At 47.2% G+C, this 26,411-nt stretch overlaps 1 protein-coding gene across 2 annotated transcripts in view; it reads right to left on the bottom strand.

Moving 5' to 3' along the window:
• Nucleotides 1-26,411, bottom strand: part of LOC311086663 (tripartite motif-containing protein 16-like) — a 121,505-nt gene that overhangs the window by 3,497 nt on the left and 91,597 nt on the right. Inside the window, exon 2 of one of the 2 annotated variants that reach the window (XM_084119651.1) lies at nt 310-839. In XM_084119651.1, coding sequence (XP_083975777.1) covers nt 310-839 — 530 coding nt within the window. Of the gene's footprint in view, nt 1-309; nt 985-26,411 lie in introns of those variants that run through there. The other variant, XM_084119650.1, reaches the window with a different exon arrangement.

Below are 26,411 nucleotides of genomic sequence, written 5' to 3'. Positions count from 1 at the left end.
AGTGCACTTAAATGGCCTTTCATTTCATTAATATTATATGTACAAGTGCACGTTAATACAATTAATCACACTTATTTTATAAACTACTAGTGGTTAAGATTAATTTTATGTTTTTTATCCTTTTTGGAGCTTGAAACTTTTGTACCCCATTGACTTTCAATGTATAGAGTAAAACAGACATTCTTCAAAATATCATCTTTACAATTTACAGAAGAAAGTGAGTCAAATCGGTTTGGAACAACATGAGTAAATGAGTGAGTAAATGAAGACACTTTCATTTCTGCGTGATCAATCTCTCTCAGTTCATACCTGTTTCTCTGTCCTCTGTGCTGCAGTCGATACAGTTTTGTGGTTTTTATGTTCATACTCTTTACACCGCACACAAATGCATTCTTGATCAGTGATACAGAACATTTCTAGCTCTTTATCATGTTTACGGCAGATCATGTCCTGCAGTCGTCCAGTGGCATCAATCACTTTGTGTGGTTTACGAGAGTGATATTCCTCATGACGGTCAAAATGAGTTTGACAGTAAGATTCCTGACACACCAGACAGGACTTGACGGCTTTGTATTTTCTTCCAGTACAGACGTCACACTCCACGTCTCCAGCTCCAGCGTAACAGTCAGCAGGAAGTTTAGTCTTCTTCAGTTTCTCCACCAGTTCAGCCAGAATGGTGTTTTTGCCTAAAGCAGGTCTTGAACTGAAGGTCTGTCTGCACTGAGGGCAGCTGTAGACTCTCTTCTCATCCTCCTGATCCCAGCAGTCTGTAATACAGATCTTACAGTAACTGTGTCCACAGGGAATGGCCACTGGTTCCTTCAGGAGATCCAGACACACTGGACACGTGAACTCATTCTGATCCACTGAAATTCTGGCTTCTGCCATTTTACTGCATGAATACAGAGAGACACAAACACACAACAGCTCAAAAATACTCCAGTTTCTGTTTCTCTGAACTGAGGAGTTGAAATAGTTTCCTGGTTCTGTGTTTGAGTGACCTGTGTAAAACAGGAGTGTCTGTAAAGCAGTTTAATTCCTCATTCCTGATCAAGGAGAGTCACTTTACTGCTGTATTTACTGTATGTGTCCTTCAAGTGGAGTCGAAAATATCATAATTACGAGTGAATGAATGACGAAGATTTAGGCTACTCACGAATGCATGTTTCTATTCTGTGTCAAAGTAATGACAATATGTCTATATGTACAGTTCTAAGATAATACAGATCATGCTAGCTAACATCATTCATTTAGGCAGAAACAATGAGCTCATTAACCCTTTCCCCACCAGAGTCTTTAAAAAAATTGCAACTGCCAGCGTTTTTTTTTTTTTTTTTTAAATAATTTTCACAAAACTTTCATGGCCCCCAGAATATTTTGTTGAATGAATATCTGAACATACAATATATCAAAATAAATAACAGATCCTCTGTAGCTTTAGTCATTATTTTTTTATCCACACTTAATTGTGGGTAAGTTTCATAAAAACAACAACATTCTAAAGAAAAGCTGAGAAAATTGTGTTTGTTTACAAAGACTACAACGTGTTGATTTTATTGCTTGTTTCTGCTTCTTGTTTTGGCTGTGTTTTGATCATAGACAGTAAAATAAAGGTTTTGATCAGGAGATTCTTTACTCTTTCAGAAGATGTGTGATAGCGCCCCCTGCCGTATAACAGTGAAAACACAGAAAACGTCTCGGTTACGTATGTAACCCTCGTTCCCTGAGTAGGGAACGGAGACGTTACGTCGGATGACGACGAATGGGGTTTCGCTTAGAAAGCCTATCACCTTCAAGTATATAAAACGAGCCAATGGCAATGAAATGCCATGGGTCTGCGGAATTTGCATAGCGTATCTCCGCCCCACGCAGGGGTATATAAGGAAGTACGCCGGCAACATGCAGATATGTCTTCGCTGAGGAGCCGAGACTGAACTCAGGCGTTCCCAGCGGTACAGCGGAAGTGGCAGGGAGACGTAACGCCTCCGTTCCCTACTCAGGGAACGAGGACATACGTAACCGAGACGTTCCCTTTCGTGGTCACTCCGAGTTACGTCGGATGACGACGAACGGGGTCTCCAGTCTAATCACGCCACCTCGGCTGTCTTCCAGTGCCCTGCGTAAGTCTGAGCTCCCTGTTGTGAGACTAGCACGGACGAAGGAGTCCTACTTAACACAGGAATACCAAGGTACACTGGGAAGCATATCTCAGAGGAAATATGCAATTATGCCCAGCCCGAAGGGGGGGACTTGGAATACACATATGACCCAGAGGGGCTGCATATGGAGTATCACTGGGGTGTCCAGCCGCAGGTGGAATATTTCAACCCCAGGGGTGGCAAGGTGGCTTGCCGAGGGAAAGACACATGCTCAGAGAGGCTTACAGTGGAAATACACATGTGGGGGTCTCCCAGAGGGGGAACCATGCACATGGAGGCACCTAGCCAGGCGCGAAAGCTGCAAGTGGCAACTCTGGCGATGACGTCGACAGTGCTGGAGGAGACTCAGGGCTTATTAGGCTCACCTGAGGAAAATATCGCATGTATCCCGTCCGTGGAGAGGAATGGCGAGCAAACGAAGACACCTGAGCAGAATCTAGTACCGGCTAGTTGAAGCGAGTACATGAGAAGAAACTGGCTCCACTCGGAGATTATAGAATCTCGCGAATGTGTTAGGTGTCGCCCAGCCTGCAGCTCTACAAATGTCTGTTAGCGAGGCGCCATGTGCTAAAGCCCAAGAGGATGCCACACTCCGAGTGGAGTGGGCCGTCACACCAAGGGGACATGGTCGACCTTGCTGCTGGTATGCCAAAGCAATGGCGTCCACTATCCAGTGGGACAACCTTTGCTTGGAGAGAGCCTTTCCCTTCAGCTTCCCACCATAACAGACAAAGAGCTGGTCTGAGGTCCTGAAACACTGCGTTCTGTCTACGTAAGCACTGAGGGCGCGTACTGGACAGAGCAGTGCCAAGGCTGGGTCTGCCTCCTCCAAAGGCAGCGCTTGCAGGTTCACTACCTGGTCTCGAAAGGGTGTGGTAGGAACCTTGGGCACATATCCAGGCCGGGGTCTCAGGATCACGTGAGAGTTAGCCGGCCCGAATTCCAGGCGCGCTTCGTCGACCGAAAATGCCTGCAGGTCCCCTACCCTCTTGATGGAGGCCAATGCAACCAGGAGCGCTGTCTTAATTGACAGAAACTTAAGCTCCACTGATTGCAGAGGCTCAAAAGGAGCACTCTGCAGGGCAGTTAGAACCACTGAGAGGTCCCAAGAGGGTACGAGGGGAGGACGAGGAGGATTCAGTCTCCTCGCTCCCCTCAGGAACCTGATGATCAGGTCGTGCTTTCCCAGAGACTTACCATCAACTGCGTCGTGATGTGCGGCAACATACACTTTCAGGGTGGAGGGAGACAGCCTTCGCTCCAACCCTTCTTGCAGGAAGGAAAGCACGACACTGATCGGGCATTTCGTGGGTTCTTGATGTTTTGAAGAACACCAGTTGATGAAGAGGTTCCACTTCAACGCATAGGCATGTCTCGTGGACGATGCTCTAGCGGAAGTGATGGTAGCCACCACCGCTGGTGGTAGGGTACTCAAACCTGCCTCGTGCCGTCCAGGAGCCACACGTGGAGGTTCCAAAGATCGGGACGAGGGTGCCAAAGGGTGCCCCGTCCCTGAGAAAGGAGGTCCTTCCTCAGGGGAATTGGCCAGGGAGGTGCTGTCGCGAGGAGTACCAGTTCTAAGAACCGGGTCCGGTTGTGCCAATATGGGGCAACCAAAATGACCCTGCTCCTCGTCCTCCCTGATCTTGCGCAAGGTCATACTTGCGTAGGCCCCGCGGCCAGCTGTGCGCCAGTGCATCCGTGCCGAGCGTGCCCTCGGTCAGGGAATAATATAGGTCACAATGGGACGAGTCGTGGGAGGCAAACAGGTCTACCTGTGCGTCCCCGAACTGATCCCAAATCAGCTGGACCGACTGGGGATGGAGTCTCCATTCTCCAGCGAGAGGCCGAAGCCGAGACAGCTCGTCGGCCGCCTGGTTCAGGTCTCCCGGGATATAAATGGCTCGAAGCGACCTCAGATGCTTCTGACTCCATATGAGGAGGTGGCGAGCGAGTTGCGACATACGGCGGGAGCGTAGACCACCTTGATGGTTGATGTACGCTACTGTCGCGGTATTGTCTGATCGGACTAGTACATGCTGACCCCTGAGCAACGCACGGAAGCATTGCACATGGCGCCCCAGCCCGTGGTGGAGACATCTGTTGATACAACAACATGCCGGGAAACTCGTTCTAAGGGCACTCCGGCCCGTAGAAAACTGAGGTTCGTCCACGGGGTGAAGGTCTGACGGCAGGCTGGAGTCACTGGGACTTGGAGCGTGCCGTATTGCCATGCCCACCTCGGGACTCTATCGCGAAGCCAAAGCTGAAGCAGTCTCATATGAAGCAATCCGAGCGGCGTTACTGCGGCTGCGGATGCCATATGCCCCAGGAGCCTCTGAAATAATTTCAGTGGAACCGCATTCTTGTCCTCGAATTGGCGAAGACAAGTCAGCAGTGACTGCGCACGCTCGCTCGTAAGCTGCGCGCACATGGCGACCGAGTCAATCTCCATACCGAGAAAAGAGATCCTCTGCACGGGGCAGAGTTTGCTCTTCTCCCAGTTGACCCGAAGGCCCAGCCTAGCTAGGTGCCGGAGCACTAGGTCCCTGTGTTCGCAAACCTGATCTCGAGAGTGAGCTAGGATCAGCCAGTCGTCGAGATCCCGGAGGGGAACAAGGGCTGCCTCGATGACTTTCGTGAAGACGCGAGGAGATAGGGCTAGCCCGAATGGGAGAACTGCGTACTGGTATGCCCGCCCCTCAAAAGCAAACCGTAGAAATGGTCTGTGTCGAGGTAAGATGGAGACATGGAAGTAGGTGTCCTTCAGGTCGATCGCTGCAAACCAATCCTGCGGCCGCACGCACTGGAGGATGCGTTTGGCCGTGAGCATCTTGAACGGCAGCCTGTGAAGGGAGCGGTTCAAGACGCGCAGGTCGAGGATTGGCCGTAACCCACTGGATTTCTTTGGTACAATGAAGTAAGGGCTGTAGAAGCCGGACTTCATTTCGGCTGGAGGGACAATCTCGATCGCACCCTTCGCCAGTAGGGTGTTGACCTCCGCTCTCATGACAGGGGCATTGCCACCGACCATAGTGAAGCGGACTCTCCTGAAGCGGGGAGGAGACCGCGCGAACTGAATCGCGTAGCCGAGCCTGATGGTTCTCGCGACCCAGCGGGACAGTCTGGGAAGCTCTAGCCAGGCCTCCAGAAACTGCGCCAGCGGGGTCATACGAACCACAGACGTACCGTCGGTGGGGCAGTGAGGCGGAATGACCGGCTCAGGCGAGGGTGGCATAGCGGCCCTGTGCGGGGGCACGGTCATTAGCAGCGTCCTGCCAGAGGAGGCCAGGGGAGGACCAGCGTCCCATGGGGGCGTGCTCTGGCAGGGGTCTGGCGACAGAGGGGGATGAGAGGAGCGTGGCCCGTGGGCGGCACGTGCTGTCATCCGAGAACTCTGTGACAGAGGGGGATGATAGTGGCGGGACCCGTGGGCGGCGCGCACTATGGTCCGATAACTCTGTGTGCTCAGGATTGGGGGAATCAGTTCTTTCTTTAACCACATTAGGGTAGTGGAGAACAAAAGATTCTCCCCCGGCCCTCCACTGGGGGAAGGAGTGGCCCTGCTACCATCTCCTGTGAAGAACTGGTCACCAATCCTGAGCAGCCCGTCTCAGGGGCGCCGCTTAGCCTGGCGTTTAGCGGGGCGTGGGGCCGGAGAGGGCTGTGGCGCCTTCCTGCGGCTTCCTCCACGACGTGGCCCGGGTGGAGGCTGCTGCTGGGGCCGTGCGGGAGGGGCGGGAGCCGCGGGAGGGCGCCCTCGGCGGCGAGCAGGCTGAGGATTCTGTGCCGACGGCTGGGTGGAGGCAGCAGCGGGCCGTCGGGGCAGAATGTGCTTGATCGCCTCAGTCTGCTTCTGAGCGGTCGAGAACTGTTGGGCGAAGTCCTCGACCGCACCGCCGAAGAGGCCGGCCTGGGATATGGGGGTGTCGAGCAGACGAGTCCGCTTGGCCTCCCGCATATCAGCCAGGTTCAGCCAGAGATGTCTCTCCTGGACCACATCTGTGGACATCACCTGACCCAGGGAGCGTGCGGTCACCTTCGTCGCTCGGAGAGCAAGGTCGGTGGCGGCACGCAGCTCATCGAAGAGCCCTGGGTCAGTCCTACCCTTGTGCATGTCCCTGAGCATCTGGGCCTGATAGACCTGCAAGATGGCCATGGCATGCAAAGAGGCAGCTGCCTGTCCCGCTGCTCTGTAAGACTTCGCCACCAGGGTGGACGAAAATCTACAGGCTTTGGATGGGTACTTAGGGTCACCACGCGATGAAGCGCTTGCTGGACACAGCTGCATCGTGACAGAACGCTCCACCGGGGGAACCCCAGTGTACCCACAAGCATCAGCCTTATCGAGGGGAGGAAAGGCAGAGAAGGTCGACGAACGATCACGGGAAGACAATGGTGCCTTCCAGGACCGCGTGACCTCCTCATGCACATCCGGGAAAAAAGGTATTGGGGTTGGACGCCGACGGGGATCGGCGGCCGCACCCAAAAAACAATCGTCCAGCCGCGAGCGCACTGGGTCGGGTGGCGGGGACCACTCGAGCCCAATGGCTGCGGCTGCCCGTGAAAGCATGGCCGTCATCTCGGGATCAGACTCGGACAATGCTGGCACACCCGAGGGTGGCAACACAGCCGAATCCTCACTTCCCGAGGACTCACGCCCACCTTGTGATGCAGCAATTGACATTGCATCCTCTTCTGGAGCGCCAAACGAGATTCGCGGGGCCTCCGTGGAGGGACCAGCGATCTCAGTCTGGACACTCGCGGGTACCAGCGCTGGAGAGGGGGGTGTGGACCGTGGACGAGTCGGCGGTTTGTTCCACACCATAACCCTCAGGTCACCCCGGCCACCAGCCGAAGTACTGCCTCTCGGGGAGACAGTAGATCGGGGTGTGGGTGGGGGGACTCTCACTCGAGTGAGCTCATTGAGTCTCGACCTCAGCGCGGAGATGGTCATGTTTCCACAGTGAGAACATGAGTCATCCACAAGCGCTGCTTTAGCGTGATCAATGCCCAAACACACAAAGCAGCGATTGTGCCCATCAGAATTAGACACATTGCGACCGCAACCAGAAGTGCACGGGCGAGGCATCTTTAAAAAGACGTGCCGCGTGCAATGCTCTTTTTGTGAGAGGAAAAACTCTGCGGATGTTGAAGCGACTAGGGAGAAACACACTATCTGTCAGATCACTGAGCAGATCAGCAGGGTAATGTGCACTCGCTGGGAATAGCCGTCACACCAACACCGGAGAGTTCGCTTGTCTCGAAGATGAAGATGAGAAGAATAACTCAGGTATTGGCTTTTGGAGTGAAGAATAGCTCTCGGCTCCGAAGCGAAAACATATCTGCATGTTGCCGGCATACTTCCTTATATACCCCCTGCGTGGGGCGGAGATACGCTATGCAAATTCCGCAGACCCATGGCATTTCATTGCCATTGGCTCGTTTTATATACTCGAAGGTGATAGGCTTTCTAAGCGAAACCCCATTCGTCGTCATCCGACGTAACTCGGAGTGACCACGAAAGGAAACTGGAAAATTCCGTCAATGGAAAGAGTTAAAGCAATTATTACAAGTTGTGATCATAATGATAACAATATATAGAAGATTTGGGAGTTTTGTATGTTGATTCATGTGATGTGGAAAGATAAGACACAAAAGCATGTAATAGTCTCCTATTCTGCCTTCATTGTACAGCTTTTTGAGGTGATGATAAACATGCTTTGTGGTATTGTTTTTTGTCTTCACGTGTAAAAGAAGAGAACTGTTATATCAGATGCCTGTGGCATAATCACGGACTGTTATAAGGACTTTTATTTGTTTGTTTTTTTTTTCTCTCATTATTGTTTTGTCACGCAATATGTTTTAAGGAGAAGGGGGAAGTGACGTGAAAGAGAGACCCTGGAGTTCAATTGGGGAATCGGTCTGAGTTTAGTGGGGCTCGGTGTAATAGTGGCTTGAGGAAGTCATCAAAGGGACTAAGAAACTCTTTTTTGGTGGATTACACGATGATTTTTCCTGGACTACTACAGCTTCCCATCGGCTAAACAGACTGTGGCGAGATTGCGTAAGTTCACGGGGAATATATTGACTGCGGCTTCTCGCCACGCTTCCCATGGGATTTTTTGTTTGGAATTTTTTCCTTCTCACCGCGGAGGACAATTAATGTGGTTTGAATTAACTTTTGGTTTGCGGACCAGGACATTGGGACTTTGGGGTTTTGAGGGTTAAATGTGTGTGGGAAATTGTGATAAAGTTGCAAATGTTTGTTTGATGTATCAGAGTGCGGCCGTGCCTCCAGCGCTGAAATATCTGTTGCCCGACGGGGTATTAATGTGATATATCTTTCAATACATTTTGTTGAACTGGTGTCTTATTGATTTTTCGTTAATATACAATTAATTCAAGTCTACATACGTGCAGATTAATGGTATATTTTTTTTCCTTTAGTGTTTGTTTAACGAAAGAAAGTTGCTACTGGCTTTAATTATCCCTGCAGGTATCAGATCCGCCCGTTACCTTATGTTTGCGAGAAGTACTTTTCCCTTACTGTTATAGTGTAAGGAAAATTGTTACAAGCGAAGTGCAGGAACAGTCTCTTTAATTGAGAGAGAAAAGTCAGTCCAACAGAAATATGTTTCCTCTTCTTAGATAAATAACAGAAATGTCGCCATCAAGGCTGACGCTCTAATAACATGAAAAAGAAAGTCTCTTTCCGAGTAGACAGTAGCAAACAGTCAGAGAAAGGGATCCAGCGGGCACTGTCCTCTGATCTCTTTTGAGAAATAGCGGCAAGCAGTTGGAGAGGAGAATGTTCTGGGTGTTCGTCAGCAACTGGCAGGCTGGACAGAGTGCAGAACAAAAGGTTACAAACGAACAGATTTAAATAGACCTGTGCCTGGCTGGATGTATGATCGGTCTTGCATAAGAGTAGACTCGGACAGCACTCGGACAGGACTCAGACAGGACACGGACAGGACTCGGACAGGACTCGGACAGCAGGTAAGGTGAAGCCTCTTGCATGAGTTGAATACGAAATAATCTGGCAAAGAAGCAGGGAAAAAGGGAAGCTAGAAGTAGCAAACACAATTAGAGAGAACAGAGAACAGGTGTGAGCGTGATGACAAGTAGTAACTAGAAACAGCTGGGGATAAGTAAAAGGTGAGCTAAGGTTATGTGTGTGTGTGACCAGAAGAGGGAGACAGAGAAGGATACCAGAATGATGACAGTACCCCCATCAAAATTGATGATTTTAGAAATCTGATAAGGTCCGATGAAACGAGGAGCCAGCTTGCGGGAAGTGACCTGGAGAGGTAAATTAAGTGTGGAAAGCCACACTCTCTGGCCACAAGCGTATCTAGGGCTCCTGACACGACGTTTGTTAGCAGTTCTTTGAGTACGTGCCCTTGAACGACAAAGAGTCGACCTAACTCTTCTCCAGGTGCGCTTACAACGTTGGATAAAAGTCTTTACCGATGGTACATTAGACTCAGCATCCTGAGAGGAAAACAGAGGGGACTGATACCCTAAGCAGCAGTGAAACGGGGAAAGGCCGGTAGCGGACGTAGGCAAGGAATTATGGGCATACTCGGCCCAGGGTAGTTGTTCTGCCCAAGATGAGGGGTTACGGAAAGCCAAACTACGCAGGAGTCGACTGATGATCTGGTTGGTGCGCTCAGCCTGACCGTTAGTCTGGGGATGAAACCCAGACGAGAGGCCGACGGACGCACCGATTAGACAGCAAAACTCCCTCCAGAACTGTGACGCAAGGTCCCCTATCCGAAACAACGTCTGAGGGAAGACCGTGAATCTTGAAAACATGAGTAACCATTATCTGGGCCGTAGAAAATCGATCCACGACGGTCAGGATGACGGTATTACCGGTCGACTGGGGGAGACCAGTAATAAAGTCAAGTGCGATATGGGACCATGGACGAGACGGAACGGGCAGAGGTCTAAGAAGACTGGCCGGTGGAGAATTACTTGACTTAGTCTGAGCGCAAACGGTGCACGAGGCAATAAAGCGTTGCGTATCACGTTCGAGAGTGGGCCACCAAAATTGTTGACGAATGACAGAGAGCGTGCCCCTAACGCCGGGATGGACAGTCAATTTAGAGGAGTGAGCCCACTGAAGCACCGCTAAACGTGTAGTAACTGGTACAAAAAGAAAATTCCTAGGAACGTTACGTGGAACAACGGAGCGGGAAAGAGCGCGCTTAACTAGTCTCTCGATTCCCCAGATAGCCGCTCCAATGACTCGACCTGGCGAAACGATCACCTCGGGAGTCGAGACAGCGTCTGTGGGATCAAAGAGGCGAGAGAGAGCATCAGGCTTTATGTTCAGAGATAGTGAAATCGAAACGACCAAAGAACAAAGCCCAGCGAGCTTGACGAGCGTTAAGTCGCTTGGCGGAGCGGATGTATTCTAGGTTTTTATTTGTCTGTCCAGACAACAAAAGGAACGGTAGACCCCTCTAACCACTGTTGCCATTACCCCAAAGCCAAACGGATGGCGAGCAGTTCTTGATTTCCAACATCATAATTACGTTCCGCGGGCGAGAGGCGGTGGGGAAAAAAAGCGCAAGGATGAACCTTGTCGTCAGTAGAAGAGCGCTGAGAAAGAACTGCTCCGACGCCGACTTCAGACGCGTCAACCTCGACTATAAATTGTCTTGTAACATCAGGTGTCACAAGAATGGGAGCGGAAGTAAATAGAGACTTTAAATGATCGAAAGCCTCCTGGGCAGACTTTGACCATTTAAAGCACGACTTGACTGAAGTAAGAGCTGTAAGAGGCGCAGCTACTTGACTAAAGTTAGGTATAAAACGGCGATAGAAATTTGCAAAACCAAGAAAGCGCTGAAGCGCAACACGAGAGTCAGGAACTGGCCAATCGGTTACCGCCTGTACTTTAGTGGGATCCATTCCAATGCCCTCTGCCGAGATACCGGAACCCAGAAAGGTGACCGACGGTGCGTGAAAAGTGCATTTCTCCGCCTTAACAAAAAGACGGTTCTCTAAGAGACGCTGAAGGACTCGGCGTACATGTTGTATGTGAACCTGGAGAGAGGGGGAGAAGATCAATATGTCGTCAAGATATACAAAGACAAAAATATTGAGCATGTCCCTTAGGACGTCATTGATTAAAGCTTGAAAAACAGCGGGAGCGTTGACCAGCCCGAACGGAAGAACCCGATATTCGAAGTGACCTAACGGAGTATTAAACGCAGTCTTCCACTCGTCCCCCTCCTTGATGCGAATAAGATGGTACGCATTACGCAGATCCAATTTAGTAAAGACTCTTGCCCCTTGTAACAACTCAAAGGCAGATGACATAAGCGGCAAAGGATAACGATTCTTAATGGTTATGTCATTGAGCCCCCTATAGTCTATACAAGGGCGCAAAGAGCCGTCTTTTTTCTTAACAAAGAAAAAACCTGCGCCGGCCGGAGAGGAGGAAGCAACTATAGTACCAGCGTTGAGAGACTCAGAAAGATACTTCTCTAAAGCATCGCGCTCGGGAGCAGACAGGGAGAAAAGCCTTCCGCGGGGAGGTGTGGTACTGGGAAGGAGATCAATACCGCAATCGTAGGGACGGTGAGGGGGGAGAGAAGTGGCCCGTGAACGACTGAAAACCGCCCGCAAATCATGATACTCCTCCGGGACCCCGGTCAAATCACCCGGTTCCTCCTGAGACACAGAGACAAGAGAAACAGGAGGATTAGCAGACAATAAACATTCGACATGACAAGACAAGTTCCATGAGAGAATACAATTATTAGACCAGTTAATGTGGGGATTATGCTTAACTAGCCAAGGTTGACCTAGTACTACTGGAGAGTAAGGGGAGTGAAAAACTAAAAAGGAAAGAGTCTCGTGGTGGTTGCCTGACACAGTGAGCGATAAGGGAACGGACTGCAGATGAACCCTAGGAAGGGAACTACCATCTAGGGCAAAAAGGGGAGTGGTCTCCTCACGTCTCTTCAGGGGAATACCTTGTTTAAGTGCCCAAGACTCGTCAAGGAAATTCCCTTCGGCACCAGAGTCAATCAAAGCGTTACATGAAACGAAGGAACCAGACCAGCATAGGGTTACAGGAATGATGGTGCATGACTTTGATGGAGAGATCAGAGAGGTAGCGCTCGCCAGTAATCCCTCCCCTACTGGCGAGCGCTGGCTTTTACTGGGCATGCAGATACATAATGGTTGGGTGCCCCGCAATACATGCAGAGGCGTTCCCTCTCCTTGGCGGAAATGCGAAGACCACCAAGTTGCATAGGCTCAGGCTCAGAGCTGGAAGGAAGGGAACCGGAGACAGCTGACACAGGAGGTTGCGAGGCGGAATCCATACCTCTGGTGCGACGGCGGAGATCAAACCGCTTCTCTATACGGATGGCCAGTTCGATAAGAGGATCCAGACGGGTGGGTAGTTCGCGGGCGATTACCTCATCTTTGACGTTGGCGTTAAGCCCCTCTAAAAAACGTGCGACTAGGGCTGGCTCATTCCATCCACAGGTGGTCGACAGGGTGCGAAATTCAATGGAATAATCCACTACAGTCCCTCTGCCCTGGCGGAGAGACGAAAGAATGCGAGAAGCCTCCTCCCCATGAGCAGAGCGGTCAAACACCCGTATCATCTCCTCCTTGAATGAATCAAAACGGGTGGTGAAGTCTACACCGGCCTCCCAGGCGGCGGTCCCCCATTCACGAGCACGTCCAGTCAAGAGAGAGATGACGTAAGCCACCCGGGCTCGCTCCCTCGAGTAAGTTGTAGGCTGAAGGGAGAACACAACCTCACATTGAGTGATAAATGATCGACACTGAGTGGGCTCACCGGCGTAGCATGGGGGGTTGTTAATTCTGGGCTCAGGGGCTTCCGATGACCTGGAAGGAACTGGTGGATCTGTCCTGAACTGGTGGACCTGTAAAGACAGATCGGTGAGTTGGGCAGCCAGCGTCTCAACCGCGTGTCGGGCAGCGGTCAGCTCCTCATCATGTCGACCGAGCATGGCTCCTTGCAATTCGACCGCCGTGTGAATCAGACTCTCCTTCACTGGGTCCATGTTGGCCAGATTATTCTGTGATGTGGAAAGATAAGACCCAAAAGCGAAGTGCAGGAACAGTCTCTTTAATTGAGAGAGAAAAGTCAGTCCAACAGAAATATGTTTCCTCTTCTTAGATAAATAACAGAAATGTCGCCATCAAGGCTGACGCTCTAATAACATGAAACAGAAAGTCTCTTTCTGAGTAGACAGCAGCAAACAGTCAGAGAAAGGGATCCAGCGGGCACTGTCCTCTGATCTCTTTTGAGAAATAGCGGCAAGCAGTTGGAGAGGAGAATGTTCTGGGTGTTCGTCAGCAACTGGCAGGCTGGACAGAGTGCAGAACAAAAGGTTACAAACGAACAGATTGAAATAGACCTGTGCCTGGCTGGATGTATGATCGGTCTTGCATAAGAGTAGACTCGGACAGCACTCAGACAGGACTCAGACAGGACACGGACAGGACTCGGACAGGACTCGGACAGCAGGTCCGAGGGTACCAGAATGATGACAATTCAGAGTTGACATCATCTGATGTCCTCGCAGGGGTTGGCGTCCTCTCTTCACAAGTGTTGGATAATCTGAAATCTTCATAAGAGGCTGGATCCAAACTGGAGCTGGCATACTCAGGATCCTGAGGTAAAAACAGAAAAGCAAATTAAAAATAATCAGCGTAGCTACTGTTTCAAGTAATAGATAATCATGTGCTTTTGATCTGATATAACTGGAGTAAAAGGTTATGAGGTGCATTATGTGAATGATTGGATAAAGAGATGTGTCTTTAATCTAGATTTAAACTGGGAGAGTGAGTCTGAGCCCTGAACATTATCAGGAAGGCTATAGTTTAGGAGCCAAATGTGAAAATGCTCTCCCTCCTTTAGTGGACTTAGATATAGGTACTACCAGAAGCCCAGAGTTTTGTAATCTTAAAGAAAGTGATGGATTGTAGAGTGATAGAAGATCAGTTAAATACACAGGAGCTAAACCACTTAGGGCCTTATTTCAGTAGCAATACTTTTAATCTATACAGAACTTAATAGGTAACCAGTGTAGAGATGATAAAATTGGGGTTATATGGTCATTTTTTCTAACAGCTGCATTTGGGACTAACTGTAGCTTGTTTATTAAGGATGCAGGACAACCAGCTAGTAATGCATTACAATAATCCAGTCTAAAGGTCATGAATGCATGAACTAATTTTTCTGCGTCAGAAACAGATTACACGTTTCAGAGCTTAGCGATGTAAAGCTTTTGTATGAAATATTATTTTCGAAAGTCAAGTTATCTAATATAACGTTGTGGTCAGAATCATTGGCACCCCTGGTAAATATGATCATAGATGACTGTAAAAATAAATCTGCATTGTTTATCCTTTTGATCTTTCATTCAAAATTTGCAAAAATCTAACCTTTCATTGAAGTAAAAGAATTGAAAGTAGGGGGAACATTCACATTATGAAATAAATGTTTTTCTCCAAAACACGTTGGCCACAATTATTGGCACCCCTAGAATTGTTTTATGTTGTAAATATTATTCCCATTAATATTTACATTTTTAGCACACTAGGGTGAGGAACATGTAATTGTCCACAACTGTAACACCCAGACTTTAACTGTTTAGGATGAAGAAACAGTACATCCTTCTAGATGCAAATTGTATTCTAAGATATTCTGTGTACAAGTTTTTGGTCCAACAAGTAATACCTGTAACGGTCATCAGCTGGATTGCCCTTGAGAGCCACCAGAGGGCACTCCACATCAGACTATCGTGATTCCCTCACAACTGTGATTTCCCATAACTCACTGCCCAGACTCATCATCCCTGATTGCATCCACCTGTGTCTCATTACCTTGTTATTCTCAGCCTGTTTAAACCATGTACACTCATTCATTATCTGTGAAGTCTTGTTATTTGTTTCATCTGCAATTCTGAGCGTTTTTTCCCTTGTTTTTCCCTTGTTTTTGATATTTTCCTGTGCCCTGGTTTTCACGTTCCTGTCTCACCCTCTGGATTTGTTTGTATGGCCTGTGTATGACCCTTGCCTAGATTTGGATTACGTCTTTGGCTACACTCTGTTTAATAAACTGCATTTGGATCCTTTACCTTCACGTCTCAGAGCAGTTTCTGACAGTACCTCAGTCTCACTCAAATTTAGTAGAATAATAAATTCTAAATATTTTATATCTTTAACACAGATCTCAACTTGGATCATTTATAGAGATTTCGCCTGGTCTAGATGATGAAATGTAACTAATTATCATCAGCATAACAGTGGAGACAGCACTAACATCAGTAAAACTAGTATTGAGGAGCAGGTCAAAAGCTAGAAGCAAGTCATTTGTAATTTTAACAAGCGCAGTTTTGTTTTACTTTCATTTCATTTGATGATTGATGTTGCTCATGTGCAACAGAAATGGCAGCTTCTTCCAGTCGGGCAATATGGTGGCGGCACGGACATGGAGAAGGTTTATAGGTTCAACAGCATTAATTTAAAGAGCGCAAACTTTATCATTCAACTGAACTGCACATTCATTTTAGACCCTTACGTTAAATGCTCTTACTCCGTCTGTGCAATAAATGCACGTCCTTGAATGAGCGCTCTTTACACGGGTTGAATTGATGTAGATCAGCGATCATGAGTGACAGGGCAGGGGCACTTCAGGGGCCAATCAGGTTTCAGTTGGGGCCAGTGCACCTCTAGCCCAACCCTTGGACCGGCCAATGTTTTTAAATCATGCTGAGTGTTTGTTGCCGCTGTTATCAGTGGTGAAGGGCAACAGTGTTTTCTTGGCGCTCCTGCACTTCACACAGACTTCAATTCAAACTGTCGCTCAACCCCGTGGCGGAGACTCTCTATTTGTTCAGGAGAAATCTCAAAACAAATTACGTGTCCATGCTTTTGACAAGGCAATTATTATTAGTGTAGGTAATTTTCAGAGAGCTAGCAATAGCAAGTATAGCTTTGAAAGCATAAGATCCCATACTCCCTTCAGAGCGTCTCCAAAGCCACGTCTCCTTCAAAACACATGAACTCACACAGCAGAGTCTGCAAAGCGTCACGAGATGAGAGACGGTGTTAAACTACCTGATGTCTCAAAGCACATAACATCACATTAATAATGAACATAACTTAAAGAGCTCTGACCTGTACCACTTGACTGCTGCAGATTCATTTTGCCATTGATAGTCTTGCCATTGAAACGAACCACTCTGAGTATAACGTCACAGGTTTCCATCTCTTCAAAATTACAGTAGTTATGGCGTGAACGCAGAATAATCTTGCTGTTTTGGTTCAGTAGGAACTGTAAAAGGTGGCTGATGTTTGCGTTAGCAGGTGCGCGGAGGTATGAAAATACACAAGTTGACAGGCTGGTAGGACATTGTACAATCGTATGAAGAGCAACAAAATCTTGTGAATTTGTTAAAGGAGAACTCCGGTCAATTTTAACATTGAGCTCATTTTTTTGTAAATTTGGAGTGCTGTCAATACAGAGAACAACGACAAAAATCGGTGTTGCCTACATCGTGTTATCCTCTTTTTAAAATTTGCACCCTGTTGACTTAAATGGGGCAAGTTTTAAACCTGCTTTTAGCCTCTTAACATCCTTGATGTGTCATTACAAGTGCACAGCCAATGTGAGTGATTCCTTCAGAGTGAACACGGGTGAATCTGACTGCAGTAGATGTGAAAGATATGAATAAAAATTATGTTATTTCAGCCAGCGCACATACCTGTATTTACATCCTGTTTTCGGTCGAAGTCCAAAGTAGTCGATTGTCGAGTTCACGCGCGTGATCATAGGTAACTAAACCTATGTGCGTGAACTCGACAATCCGTGTTATCCTGCCTGTTTCCCGTGTGTTCCTGCCTTCGTCTGAGCCTGTGTGTTCGTCATCATCGTCGTCCTCGTCCTGCACTCTGATCACCCGCGCCATTTCCTGGTTTCCGGTTTGTGTTCGGCATCTTCATCACCATCTTTCACCACCGGAGTTCTGGGCTGTCCCCAGCGTCCCTGTGCTGCCAAGTGTTATCTCTGGACATTATATCATTCATCACTCACACCATCTCTGACCAGCTCTTCTTAATAAATATCTGTTTACACTTGCAATTGAATCTCTTCATCATTTCATCACAGAACGCTCTGACCTAGAATGGATTCAGCAAGTAGACCTGCACCTGATCTCAATGAGTTTTTGTCACGCAGCATTTCAAGAATGGACCAACAGGAGGAGAATCTGGCTGTCCCAGGGCGAGCAGTACAGACCTTGGTAGCACAGGTGTCCGAGCTGACCCAACAGATTCAACAACTCGCTCGTCCCACTGCGCCCAGCCCACCGCCGATTCCCCCCACTCCACCAGCAGCCAGCAGCCAGCCGCCAGCCCGAACCTCGACTGCCTACCCCTGAGTTATACTCTGGTGAGCCCAATTACTGTAGAGCTTTTCTGACAAAATGTTCCATGTTCTTTGCTTTGCAACCTCAGACTTTCAATACGGAGGAATCAAAGGTAGCCTTCGTCTTGACGCTACTCTCGGGATGGGCGGCTCTGTGGGGAACGGCGGTGTGGGAAAACCAACATCTCTGCTGTTCCTCGTTCCAGGCACTCTTGGAGGAGATGAGACGGGTCTTCGACCGGGCAGTGGCGGGAAGAGAGGCAGCGCGTCAACTTGCCGATCTCCGTCAAGGTGATAGCTCGGTTTCTGATTACTCTATTGACTTCCGAACCTTAGCCGCCGAATGGCTCCCATTTCGGCTCCCATCTTAGTCGCCCCTGATTCCTCACGTCAGTTCGTGGTGGAGGTCGATGCGTCAGAGGTGGGGGTAGGTGCAGTTCTATCCCAACGTTCTTCCTCAAACGACAAGATGCACCCTTGCGCGTTTTTGTCCCATCGTTTATCACCTGCCAAACGTAATTATGACATTGGTAACAGAGAGTTGTTGGCCGTCAAGTTAGCGTTGGAGGAAAGGCGTCATTGGTTAGAAGGGTCGGGGGTACCTTTTATCGTTTGGACTGATCATAAGAACCTTGAATATATTAGATCTGCTAAGAGACTCAACTCCAGGCAGGCTCGATGGGCACTTTTTTTTGGATGTTTTGACTTTTCTATATCGTACCGCCCCGGGTCCAAAAACATCAAACCCGATTCCTTATCTCGCATTTTTGATCCATCCGAACGCCCGGTTACTCCCGAGTGCATTTTGCCCGAGAAGATAGTTATCTCCACACTCACATGGGAGGTTGAGTCGAAGGTCAAGTCGGCCTTAGAAGGGCTAACGCCTCCGCCCGGTTGCCCACCGGGTCGATTGTTTGTGCTGGAGGAGTTACGGTCCGAAGTTATTCGATGGGGTCATTGCTCCAACATTGCTTGTCATCCAGGAGTAAACCGGACTAGCTGTTTAGTAAAGCAACGATTCTGGTGGCCATTAATGGCTTGCGACATTCGCAGTTTTGTTTTGGCTTGCTCAGTTTGTGCCATTGGTAAGACGTCTAACCGACCTCCTGATGGGTTACTCCATCCACTGTCTGTCCCTTCGAGACCCTGGTCCCACATAGCGCTAGATTTTGTCACCGCCCTCTAATGGCATGACGGTTGTTTTAACCGTAGTGGACCGGTTCTCGAAGGCGGCACATTTTATTCCCTTGCCCAAATTACCTTCAGCCAAGGAGACAGCGGTGACTGTTGTAGACCACGTCTTTCGTTTACATGGCCTCCCGATGGACGTGGTCTCCGACAGGGGGTCCCAATTTGTGTCCAAATTTTGGAAAGAGTTCTGTAAATTACTAGGGGCTACAGTCAGTCTGTCTTCGGGTTACCATCCCCAGAGCAATGGTCAGACCGAGCGAGCCAACCAAGATTTGGAGAGAGTGTTGCAATGTTTGGTATCCAAGAATCCTTCATCCTGGAGCCAACAACTTTCTATGGTTGAGTACGCACATAACTCGTTACCAGTGTCATCCACGGGCCTCTCTCCGTTTGAGTGTAGTCTAGGGTACCAGCCACCAATTTTTTCGAGTCTGGATTCCGAAGTCGCGGTCCCCTCCGCTCACGCCTTCGTCCAGAGGTGTCACCGCACATGGACCAGAGCCCGTGAGACTCTGCTCCAGGTGGGGGCGCGCACTAAGGCTAAGGCCGATCGCCACCGGTCAAAGCCTCCTGTATACGTCGTCGGTCAAAAAGTGTGGCTTTCTACCAAGAACATTCCGCTCCGCTCCGTGTCTAATAAGCTAGCTCCCAAATTCATCGGCCCGTTCACTGTCACCAAGATCATTAGTCCGGTGACACACACACACTAACCCGACCCCTAAACCTACCCATCTCTCTCTCTCTCTCTCTCTCTCTCTCTCTCTCACACACACACACACACACACACACACACACACACTAGCCCGACCCCTAAACCTACCCATCTCTCTCTCACACACACACACACACACACACACACACACACACACACACACACACACACTAACCCGACCCCTAAACCTACCCATCTCTCTCACACACACACACACACACACACTAACCCGACCCCTAAACCTACCCATCTCTCTCTCTCTCTCTCTCTCTCTCTCACACACACACACACACACACACACTAACCCGACCCCTAAACCTACCCATCTCTCTCTCTCACTCTCACTCACACACACACACTAACCCGACCCCTAAACCTACCCATCTCTCTCTCTCACACACACACACACACACGAACCCGACCCCTAAACCTACCCATCACACACATACACACAAGTCAAGCGTTTTTTGTCTATAAAACGCCGATAGCAGGCCGGGTGAAACCCGTAGTTGTTGGGACATCAGAGACCGGTTTGTCCAGGAGGGCAACATGTTTATTAGCAATAGCTAGCTCCGTAGTGTCCGACGTTTTGAGCCATTCCTACGCACATTGCTTGATTTTTTTTCCATCGGACGTCAGTAAAGGGCTGCGGACCTTTCCCACCATCTTTTCCGACATGAAGAATACACTTTACGGGTGTTAATCGAGCTTGATCGCCGCTATCAGATGAAGATGCGCTGCTTACGTCCTCCTGAATTCTCCTGTACGCCGGAGGAAGTTTGAGGCGGACTGTGTGTGTCTGTGTGTGTGAGAGAGAGATGGGTAGGTTTAGGGGTCGGGCTAGTGTGTGTGTGTGTGTGTGTGTGTGTGTGTGTGTGTGTGTGTGTGTGTGTGTGTGTGAGAGAGAGAGAGAGAGAGAGAGAGAGAGAGAGAGAGAGAGAGATGGGTAGGTTTAGGGGTCGGGTTAGTGTGTGTGTGTGTGTGTGTGTGTGTGTCTGTGTGTGAGAGAGAGAGATGGGTAGGTTTAGGGGTCGGGTTAGTGTGTGTGTGTGTGTGTGTGTGAATCTGATAGTGAGGACAGTGATCTTGATATTTAGTTATGTGTATATGATAATAAAATTAATATAGGACATATATTTAATATAAATAAATCAAAATTAAATCTTGTTTACAATAATCATTCCTGTGAATATGTACATGTAGTGCAGTTACTGCTCGTGTATGCAAATGACCAATTCACCATTAAATGTGTTATTTTTAAAAGTGCTTTTTTTTTTTATACTTTTGAGTTTAACTTGGAGTGAAATTTGGGGGGTAAAAATGTCAAAACATTTTAGTAACTAAACTGAATTTTATTAGGTTTAGTGATATAGTGGCGGACCACTCTTAGCTGGGACGTATTGCTTCGCTTCTTTGACAAGCTATCCAACACAGTGAAACTTAAATTGTACCTTTTTTGAGGTGGATGAGATGGGATTCCAGCAGATAGGAAAACAAAGCAGGTAAGCAGGGCAAAGCAGGCAGCAGGCAGGTAAGCAGTGCAAGGCAGGCAGGTAAGTAGGTTGGTAGTAGCAGACAAAGCATGGACTCCAGTAATCCAACAAACGATTGGTAAGTGGTTGAAAAATGGTGGTTAAGAAAGGCACAACTTAATATCAAGAATAATGTCCAAATAGTGTTCAATAGTGATTCAATAGAGATTCAGTAGCGATTCAATAGAGATTCAGTAGCGATGTAAAGAACTGTATGCTTAATACGTTCCAACAGCTTCCTTGTTCTTTTTTGTTTTAGAAAGGTGAGAGGCGGCCATCTTTATCTTCAAACATTCTCACCGACCGTCAAACTAAAAGTCCCTACAAAATAAGGGACCCTAAATCAAACAAAATATACCAGTGCTCCAATAGCACAACAATTTAGATTAAACTCAAAACGGCTCCTACATATCCGGCCCCTTATAGCTATTGCAGGAAGCAAGCTATAACTAACTAAATGTAATTTTCCAAGGAGCCATATATTATTCCCTTAAACTCATTATGCATTATTTACAAGAATAAATGAGTGCAGCGATTCAGTGTATGTATCTGTATGACAGTGTGTGCACGTGCGCAAGTTCATTCACACATTACTGTCTGAAGGCCTTCATCATCCAGATACTGCTGGCTGGTGACTGACCGTAACGTCGTTTTGATCATGCGAATCAACCTCTCCCATATCCCTCCATAATGGGCACCGTGGGGAGGGTTAAATGTCCATTTCACTCCCTTTTGGAGCAGACTTTTTTCAATTTGTTGCATGTTCCAAGATTTCAAGGACTCTTTTAGTTCCTTTTCAGTTGCAACAAAGTTTGTTCCATTATCTGACCGCAACTCAGACACTGGTCCTCTTCTGGCAATGAAACGTCTGAATGCATGAATGCAAGAGTCAGTATCAAGTGAATGTGCAACCTCCAAGTGTATAGCACGGCTGGTAAGACATGTGAAAATCACGCCGTACCGTTTTACAATGCTGCGGCCTCGTTTTACCTCTAATGGCCCAAAATAATCAACCCCTACATGCGTGAAGGGCGGAAGGCCAGGGGTCAACCTGTCAACTGGCAAGTCTGCCATTTTCTGTTCACCTGCACTCAACTTGACTCTTCTGCATCTGGTGCATTCATAAACTACCTTTCTGGCCAGAGTGTTGGCGCAAGGAATCCAATATCTTTGTCTGAGTTTGGAGAGCATGAAATTTCTTCCACTGTGTCCAACTTCTTGATGGATGTGCTGAATGTGTAAGAGTTTGGAAACGTGATGGTCCTTAGGGAGAATAGCAGGATGTTTCTGCTCAGTGGGCATTGCCATTTTACTCAGACGTCCACCAACTCTTAAGATGCCATTGGCCAGAAGAGGATCCAACCTGTAGATGGAGCTGTTTCTGTTTACATTTTGCATGCCTTTCTGCAAACAGGCTATTTCTTGTGGGAATCCCTGCCTTTGGCAAAACTGCAAGATTGCGACCTCAGCATCCTCTAGATCACTGATTGATAGTATATATGGACCTGTCTTTTCATGTTTTCCTTTTCTTGTGGTCATGGTATGTCTGTTTAGATCTTTCTTGTCATTCTTACATAATTTCAACAGAACAGACTTGAACCTCAGGAACCATGCCACAGCTTTCTTGAGCCTCATCCAAGTTGAGAAATAATTCATGAGGTAAGTAGTGGCGTCACAGTTTTCCTTCACAGCAACATTGACAGTGACAACTCCTTTTCTTAATTCAGGGTCATCTTGAGAGAGAATGGGTTCAGAAGGAAGCTCTGGCCAGCAATGAGATGGTTCCTTCAGAAAGTCTGGGCCACTGATCCATGTTGTTCTTTTCAAGAATGTGTTGACATGTAGTCCCCGGGAGGCGTAATCAGCGGGATTAAGTTTTGTGCCTATATACTTCCATTGGGAGACATCGGACTCACTTCTGATGACATTAACACGGTTTGCCACAAAAGTTAGGAATCTTCTGCTTTCATTCTGGATGTACCTTAGAACAGTCATGCTATCTGTCCAAAACAGAGACTTTTCCAATTCCATATGCAACTCCTCAGATAGCATCTTGTCCATTCGTACGGCCAAAACTGCAGCAGTGAGCTCCATTCGTGGTGTGGTCATCAGTTTTAAAGGAGCAACTCGGGCCTTTCCCATTATAAAGGTGACATGAACCTTGTTGCTGCTAGACAGCCTGAGATAGGTAACTGTTCCATACCCAAGGTCACTCGCATCACAGAAGTGATGCATCTGTGCTGTTTTGACATCTCCAAAGTTGTTTGGTACAAGGCATCGGTTGACCTTGAACTCCCTCACTCTTGGAAGATCTTGCCACCATTGGTTCCATGCTTGAGCGTGGACCTCTGGCAATTCTTCATCCCATCCAATGTTCTGCTTGCATAACTCTTGCAAGATGTGTTTTGCCGGAAAGGTGAGAGGTGCAAGGAATCCAAGTGGGTCATATATAGAACTGACCATGGACAGAATCCCACGTCTGGTGCATGGACGCTCCTTTATGGTCACCTGGAATGTGAAAGTGTCTTCCTTAACACACCATTGCACACCGAGAGCTCTTTCAACTGGCAAATCTTCTATGTCAAGGTCAAGATTCGTTATGTCCTTGGCCCTCTCAGGCTCTGGAATGGAGGCCAATACAGCTTTGTTGTTACTAATCCATTTGGTCAAGTTAAAGCCTCCAGTTGCACAGAGTAATTTCAGCTCTTTACAAAGTCCAATGGCATGGCCCTCTGTGTCCACCGCCTTCAACAAATCATCCACATAGAAGTTGTTCTTGACTGTGCTAGTTGCATCAGCTGAGAAGCACCCCTTGTTATCCTCAGCTGTCCTTCTTAAAGCATAACTTGCACAGCTAGCTGATGATGTTGCGCCAAAAAGATGTACAATCATCCTGTACTCTTTCAGTGGCTGACTGACGTCCCCATTTGGCCACCAAAGGAAGCGCAAGAAGTTCACATGATGAGATGGGACCTTTACTTGATAGTACATTTTCTCCACATCAGCCATGATAGCAATGCTGTCAAGACGAAAGCGGACTAAGACCCCAATTAAGCTGTTTGTAAGATTGGGACCTTGAATGAGTTCAGTGTTCAGTGAGGCATCCTGATAAGCTGCAGAGCAGTCAAATACCACACGCAAGCTCCCCTTCTTTGGGTGAAACACACCATGGTGTGGAATATACCACACTTTCCCATTTTCCTGCATCAACTGGTCTTGGGGTACAAGTTCAGCATGTCTGCATGATAGGACCTTTTCCATAAATGCCTTATACTCATTATGAAAGTCACTATTCCTTTGAAACTTTCTTTTTAAAGACAATGCTCGTTGCTCTGCCATGTGACGTTTTTTTGGCATCATAGGATTATCCTTCTTGAATGGCAAAGGCAATTGATAATGTCCATCTACTATTTCAACAGAGCTGTCCATTATCTGCATGAATTTGTGGTCTTCCACCGACATTTGTTTCTTTTCTTCAAAACTCTTTTCTGGGAAATCATGATTGTATTGCTGAATCAAAAGTTCACTCAGGTTATCAACAGAAATCCGATGTGCATGAACATATTTCTGACCTTGCTTGTTGATGCATGCATCCTCACTATGGAGAAGTCCATTCACCACCCAACCTAGCAGTGTTTTAACAGCAAAGGGTCCATTACCCTGGCTATTGATAATTCTCCAAGGTTCCATCAATTTGGGTGCATTAATCCCAATCAGAAGGTCAATCCCAGCATTAATGTTGGGAATATCAACATCTTGAAGATAAGGCCATTTTCGAATATCTTCTCGTCTGGGGATATGTTCCCTGTTGACTGGAATTTCCTGCTGAGTGTAAACTTCAGGTAATTTTATGAATTCCTTTCCTTCCAAGCTACACACTTCCAGGCCCTTGACTGCCAGGCTGTTAACAGATTTCTTTTGCCCCATAGTGCGCAGAAGTATTTGTTGATGTTTCCCATTAGCATTCAAGTTCTTCCTAAGTTGTTCTGTGCAAAAGGTTGCGGAACTCCCTGGGTCAAGGAAAGCGTATGTCTGAACTACATGATTTGAATTACTCATTTTGACTTGAACTGGTATTATTGCAAGTGTACAATGTTTATCACTACATTCAAGTGCCTCTGTTTTCATTGAAACCAACCCACTGCTCAGAACAACTTAGGAAGAACTTGAATGCTAATGGGAAACATCAACAAATACTTCTGCGCACTATGGGGCAAAAGAAATCTGTTAACAGCCTGGTAGGAAGCTGTCGGAACGTATTAAGCATACTGTTAATACGTTCCGACAGCATACACAAAAGAAATCTGTTAACAACAAGGAAGCTGTTGGAACGTATTAAGCATACAGTTCTTTACTTAATATAGTGGCGGACCACTCTTAGCTGGGACGTATTGCTTCGCTTCTTTGACAAGCTATCCAACACAGTAAAACTTAAATTGTACCTTTTTTGAGGTGGATGAGATGGGATTCCAGCAGATAGGAAAACAAAGCCGGTAAGCAGGGCAAAGCAGGCAGCAGGCAGGTAAGCAGTGCAAGGCAGGCAGCAGGCAGGTAAGTAGGTTGGTAGTAGCAGACAAAGCATGGACTCCAGTAATCCAACAAACGATTGGTAAGTGGTTGAAAAATGGTGGTTAAGAAAGGCACAACTTAATATCAAGAATAATGTCCAAATAGTGTTCAATAGTGATTCAATAGAGATTCAGTAGCGATTCAATAGAGATTCAGTAGCGATGTAAAGAACTGTATGCTTAATACGTTCCAACAGCTTCCTTGTTCTTTTTTGTTTTAGAAAGGTGAGAGGCGGCCATCTTTATCTTCAAACATTCTCACCGACCGTCAAACTAAAAGTCCCTACAAAATAAGGGACCCTAAATCAAACAAAATATACCAGTGCTCCAATAGCACAACAATTTAGATTAAACTCAAAACGGCTCCTACAAGTGACAACATGTTACAATGTTTATATGGTACAATTTCTGGAAAGCTACGTTGCTTTTTTTAAACAAATTTCTTGAAACAAATGTCACGATTTCAATTCAATTCTTGCGATTTGATTTAATATTGACTCATTTGGATAAATATTAGGTAGGCCTACACAAGATAGGCGTTCATTTTTCTCAAGAAAAAAAAAAACATAGGCTAAACAGCCCTATCAGCTGGTAGTATTATTTAAGGTTAAAAATAACTCAAATTAAATATAATGCGTTTTTTATTATAATAACAACTTTAAGTACAAATATAATAAATATGTAATATAGTACACATATTTAGCAAAATACTCTCTATAGCTCTTTTTCTAGCCAACTAACGTGCCTATATTATGGTCATTAAATGGCTTTCCTGAGGTAAATGTTATGTGACATAATTGTTCTCCAGCTGTT

This window comes from Abramis brama (genome assembly GCF_963993115.1).
Source record: "Abramis brama genome assembly, chromosome: 1".
Classification (NCBI taxonomy): domain Eukaryota; kingdom Metazoa; phylum Chordata; class Actinopteri; order Cypriniformes; family Leuciscidae; genus Abramis; species Abramis brama.
Note: the sequence above shows the minus strand (reverse complement) of the source record. Positions and strands in the feature narration are given on the sequence as shown.